At 38.6% G+C, this 5,285-nt stretch overlaps 1 protein-coding gene across 1 annotated transcript; it reads left to right on the top strand.

Moving 5' to 3' along the window:
- Nucleotides 1–442: 442 nt before the first annotated feature.
- On the top strand, nucleotides 443–4,044 carry LOC112193911 (protein DYAD). The gene is made up of 7 exons (XM_024334174.2): nucleotides 443–655; nucleotides 1,711–2,084; nucleotides 2,165–2,530; nucleotides 2,626–2,758; nucleotides 2,927–3,261; nucleotides 3,340–3,460; nucleotides 3,576–4,044. Exons 2-7 carry the CDS (start codon nucleotides 1,768–1,770, stop codon nucleotides 3,744–3,746), a joined length of 1,443 nt encoding a protein of 480 aa, XP_024189942.1. The 5' UTR covers nucleotides 443–655; nucleotides 1,711–1,767; the 3' UTR covers nucleotides 3,747–4,044.
- Nucleotides 4,045–5,285: the final 1,241 nt, after the last annotated feature.

The following is a 5,285-nucleotide window of genomic DNA, read 5'->3' as shown; positions in this document are numbered from 1 at the left end:
CACCTCCTCTCATAAAAAATATATAAAATTTTTTGGCTATCTAAATATATAAAGAGTCGTGAATTTGATATTTTTCACTAATTTCCTCACTAAAGCACTATACTCGCGTTTTGACTTTGAGTTATCTTTAGAAGTGAAAGTTACGCTTCAATTCAAATATGAGAGTGTTATCGGGTTTTATAGAATTTGAGGTTTGTTGTAACACCCTCCAAGTGACTGTTGTGGTCCGTCGCCGCTAATTCCACCAATGAGAATAATGTACAACCCCCTCTCTATGAAGCAACCCTTTAATTTTGAAGAAGAAATTAGGTATCGATTTTTCAGCTTATTTATTTTTGAGAACTAATAGCGTTTTAGACCCAAATTCTTTTTGCAACTCTATCCTCCACCTCAAGTTATTATAGGAAAGAGAGACCAAGGTCAGTAATGACTAATGAATGAGTAGGGCCTTGGATGAGAATGGGTTTAGGGGTAAAAAGCTAAAAAACAAAACCAAATAGAATGGAATTTGGCGGTTAGGGTTTTAGGGGAGAGACAGAGAGGATTTCCATAATTCCATTTTCTTTTCGGTGACCTCAGACTGAGACTCTGTCACTCTCACTCGCTTCATCTCAACTCCGTCTCCTCCGATTTCTGCTCCGACCAAACTCACCAGGTAAACGAAAACCATCCGCTTCTTGTTTATGTCTTTTCGTTTCGTCTACGAATTTTGATCGGTCGTTTGCTTAAAAAAAAAACCCCAATTTCGTTATGTTTGTTTGGGTTCTCTGTCTGTTGATGCTCTCACCGGTCTAAACGGTGCCGGTTTGGCTTTCCGAGAATAAGAGATGCCTGAAATTTTGGAAATGTGGGTGTGATTTAACCCCATGTTGCGTTTGGTAACGTTGTCGATACTCAAAGGTCGAGTCCCTGTGTTGTTTTGTGTGTCGAAAACGAGAAAACAAAAACAATAACGTAGAGAAATTAGCGGAATTTAAGAAAGTGCTTCTATGAAATTGTCTGTCTTATGTTCCGAAAAAAAAAGAAAAAAAGAAAGGATTTTTCTGTGTTTATGAAAATTTATATGACTGAATCTCGGCTGAGAAAAGAGCAAGCTGAAAACTGTCGTGGATTACCCAAAAAATAGGTGTTGTCTAAGGCTAGTGTGGTTATTGTGTTGGCAGAAACTAGTGATGAGTAGTCTGTTTCATTGAATGATTTGTTTTCGGTGTTTGGTTTGTGTAGAATATTAGAATTGATGAATGTCACTGGCAATTCGATTGGTCTTGTTTGATAGGGCTAGTGTTCGTCAACAATGAAAGCCATTGAGCTTAAGACTTTAGTCAAGAAATGTATGTCTTTGGACTAATGAAATAAACTTTGTTCTTCAATATGATTATGACTGTATCATTGGTGGTTTGACAAAAGCATGTCCTAAACTATAGGCAAATTGTTGGCAACTATTCAAATTCAGGTGCACTGAGCTAAATGTAGTAATTCGGTGGCTTCCCCATCCTATTCCATAACAAAAAAAATGTATCATATTTTGGAGTTGTAAATGAAGGTTTAGGTTATGAGATCAATTACATAGACTGATTGCCTAATTATTTGCCTAGATGCAGTTGAATAGTGAGTGGATTCATGGTTAGGACATTGATTTTGAAATTTGATTGGAGTTTTCAAGTTTCTGAATTTTCTTTCTCTTTGCATCTGCTTTCTCATGCACTGAAGTTGTGGGTGACTGGGGAAGCATAAAAAGATTCTGCCGGTTTCAGTTAACTAACCTGGATGGCACAGTGGGGTGTTCGTCGGAGAGTAGTGTTCCTTAAAGAACATAATCCTCAAGTTGCATCCAGCATCACTAAGGAAGAAGAGGTAGAAGATTCCAAAGATGAAGTTTTAAGAGCTGTGGTAGAGGATTCAAAAGATGAAGTTTTAAGAGCTGTGAAAACTGAACCTCTAGAGATGCCAGAACCCAAAAGGAGGAAGTGCCTTGACCGCAGATCTAAAGATGTGCAGGCAGCATTGCGTGCTAAGAAAAGGCAGCATGGGTTTAGGCCAATGGAGAGAAATGAGATCAGAGGAGGAAGATGGAATGTTGAGAGGTAAAAGCTGTAAAAACAATTTGTTCTTGTCTCGGCTAGTAGTGTTTTCTGATATGCTGACAAATCAAGTATATGTGCAGGTATAAGAAAGCAGAGCAAAGTCTGTTGGATGTTTTGGAGGCTAAAGAGGCAACTTTTGCCAACCCAGTTAGCAGGACAGATCTGAGATTGACAGCTCGAGGAAAAATTGGTGACACTGGACTGATTGACCACCTACTGAAGCACATTGATGGCACAGTTACACCATGTGGGAGCAAGCGGTTTCGGCGGTGGTTCAACCACAATGGAATAATGGAATATTGGTTGGAGAGTGCGGAACTGGCTGACATTCGGAAAGAGGCTGGGCATCATCCTTATTGGTTTCCACCAGGTTGTGGTGCCTCTGAGCATTATGATTCTTCTGGAGAACTGAGGCTACTCAAGGCAGAAGTGGATAAAATGAAAAGGTGGATATATACTTCATAAACAAATATGAGAATCATGAAACGCATGTCTAATGTATATGTACTTTTTTTTTTTTTTTTTTTGCTTGTGTTAAAAGTGATATGCAGGAGCTGCTGGTATCCAAGAAGCAAGAGAAAGATCAAACCAATATGCTGGAGGATTTGGTGAAATGGAAAGCTCAAACTGAGGAAAGGTTGAAACTTGCTTTAGGTTCTTGGAAGGGTATGCAGGTATGTCAACAATAAATTATAATCTCTTATTCAAAGTCTAGTAATTTTTTTTTTTTTTTAAGTTAATAAATCTTTGATATGTTTTTGCCTCTGAACTCTATATTGGATGGGAAGAATATGTGAGTGGGTGTTAAATTGGCTTAATTGAAAACTTTTTTTTTGTTACAGGACAAGTTGGGTGAGTTCATGACATGGAAAGCTTCTGTTGAGCAACAGCTGGTGGAATTTACAAATGTCATGGGTGATATGCAAGTAGAAAAGCAATACACTGCTACCAACCTTTTAGCTTCTGAGCGATGGGAAGATTGGTTGGAGAGCGGCAATGTGGATAATTTCCAGGGAAATGAACTTGTACCTTGGTTTGAGAATACCACTCCAGTGAACAATGAAGAGGAAGTTATAATCCAAGATCCCCAGTCAGCTCCACCAGATGGATCAAAGACTGGTGATAGCTCAACACAGGACCCTATTTTCACAGCGAAGGAAATGGTTGAATTGGAGAGGTAATGAAATAGACAAGGTAAAACACAACTGATACCTTATTATCATAAAGCTGAAATGTGCTCTCACTCTGCTACCAGGACGAGAGATGTGCCTGGGCTGGAATGGGAGAAGCAGACTGAACATCAAGCTAATGTGACTCCTAATTCTTCTGCTACTGCAAGTTCGAAGTCAGATGTTGATAACCTGCATTTGTTTCAGGTGATGTTTACAATAAATGTGCAAGTTTGATTTGCGTATCTGGCATACACTGCTGAATCCCAAGTTTTATTGGATAACTTTATATATCCCCACTGAAAAGCTCCTTTCTTGACAGGAAATGTTTCAGGAGTTGTTTAGCTGGAAATCTCAAATGGAGCAGAAAATGACTGAGTTATCAAATTCTGTGAGTGCCATCAAGCAAACATCAAAAGTATCTACTCCAGCCCTTCAGCTGGCAGAAGATGGGAATCTGATTATGGACTATTATCCATGTTACAAGTTCTAGAAGGGCCTTACTTCACTTTAGACTAGCACCAGAATATTTAGACTTTGTATAGTGTTTACAAGCTGATGCCTGAAAATCCATTCCAACTACCAAACCAGTGAGACCTATTTTAACTTTACATGTGGAGCCCAAACCCCTCGAGCATTTTGCTTTTAAGTTAGTGACTGTCTGAACTTGAATGTTAATATACCAGACTGTTCTTTGAGGATGCTAGAAGAGAAATGACTGACCGGTGGATATACTTTTGTAATGTGGTCAAGTAGTTATGACAAATGGTATGAAGCATATTTATGCTCAATGAGTTTTTAGTTGTAAATACGATCTGCTTCTCCTTTTTCTGGAAGCGCTGTTGCTTTCGGTTGTAGATTACACGGTTGAGATTGTGGATGGCAACAGCTGAAATGGTCTGGATTGGTGGGAAAATAGGAAAGGAGTTTTTGACCGAGTTGCACAACTATAGTGTTGTCGTCGTATGGCATTGACAGAGAAGGTAAAAAGAGAAATGGACTCATTTTATAGCTTACGCTGCCAAGTTTTCTTACAAGAAATGGAAAACATCCTTTTATTGTCCATGTGCCTTGAAAGGTCTATCATGCTGTAGCCAATTTTCACTTCGTCTAACAAACAACAAGAGCTTCAGTCACCGAGTTTTAAACTAGGGTCAATGTTGAAGACGCTGTGTGGACCTTTCTACGGTCCAGTCATGGATGCTTGTTGTAACCCTACTGTTCACAGCATATTTCCCTACGCAGTCTAGAAATTCCCATGATGTCATCCAGAAGAGCTTCAGTTACCAGTACAGGACGCTCATGTAAAGTGCAAAGACCAGCAGCATTATGAACACTGTTTTTTTGCTCTGCGACCACATTACGCTCCCTGTGAATGTGGCAAATGCGAGCTGATCGAAAGCTTCTGTTAGTGCAATGTTTAATTGATTGACATTTCCTAAACGCAACAACCAAGAGTCATGTTTCTTGTAATAGCTTTCTACTCTTGGATCCTTGATAGAATGGAATGCTTCAAGCTTCATGTACAACTCTCATCAATCAGGTATGTGTTTCATACTTGTGCATGCTTGTCAAGTGGTTAGGACTGAACTTGTCTTTAAATCCTATTGTAGGATGCGACAATCTTTTCAATCCTAATGTACTGATATGCAAATTTTGGAAGAGATAAAGCATTCAAACTTTCTTAAATTAGTTTATGGGCTTTTGTTTTCAAACGTCTGATTTTAATCCATGGATAAAAACCTCTTTTGAAAAGCCTTTTCGTAGTAGAAACCCTAGGAGACCCTAGTTTATTCATATCTTATATATATATATGTTTTTCACGTTGTTAGGGTTGGGACACTAGAACAGAAAACATATATCTGCTACATTTATAAAGAGCTTTTTGATCTTTCATCCTCAGAAAGTATTGAGCCAATATTGTTGATGAGAATTCTTCATGAGTTGTTCCTTGGTTAGCTCTTAAAGGATTATCAAATCCCAAGCTTTTTCTGTCAAAAATGTTTTCTGGTTTTATGCTTCATGTGTGTTG

Source organism: Rosa chinensis, chromosome 3 (genome assembly GCF_002994745.2).
Source record: "Rosa chinensis cultivar Old Blush chromosome 3, RchiOBHm-V2, whole genome shotgun sequence".
Taxonomy (NCBI): Eukaryota; Viridiplantae; Streptophyta; class Magnoliopsida; order Rosales; family Rosaceae; genus Rosa; species Rosa chinensis.
The sequence above is the reverse complement of the archived record's forward strand: the minus strand, read 5'-3'. Positions and strand labels throughout refer to the sequence as shown.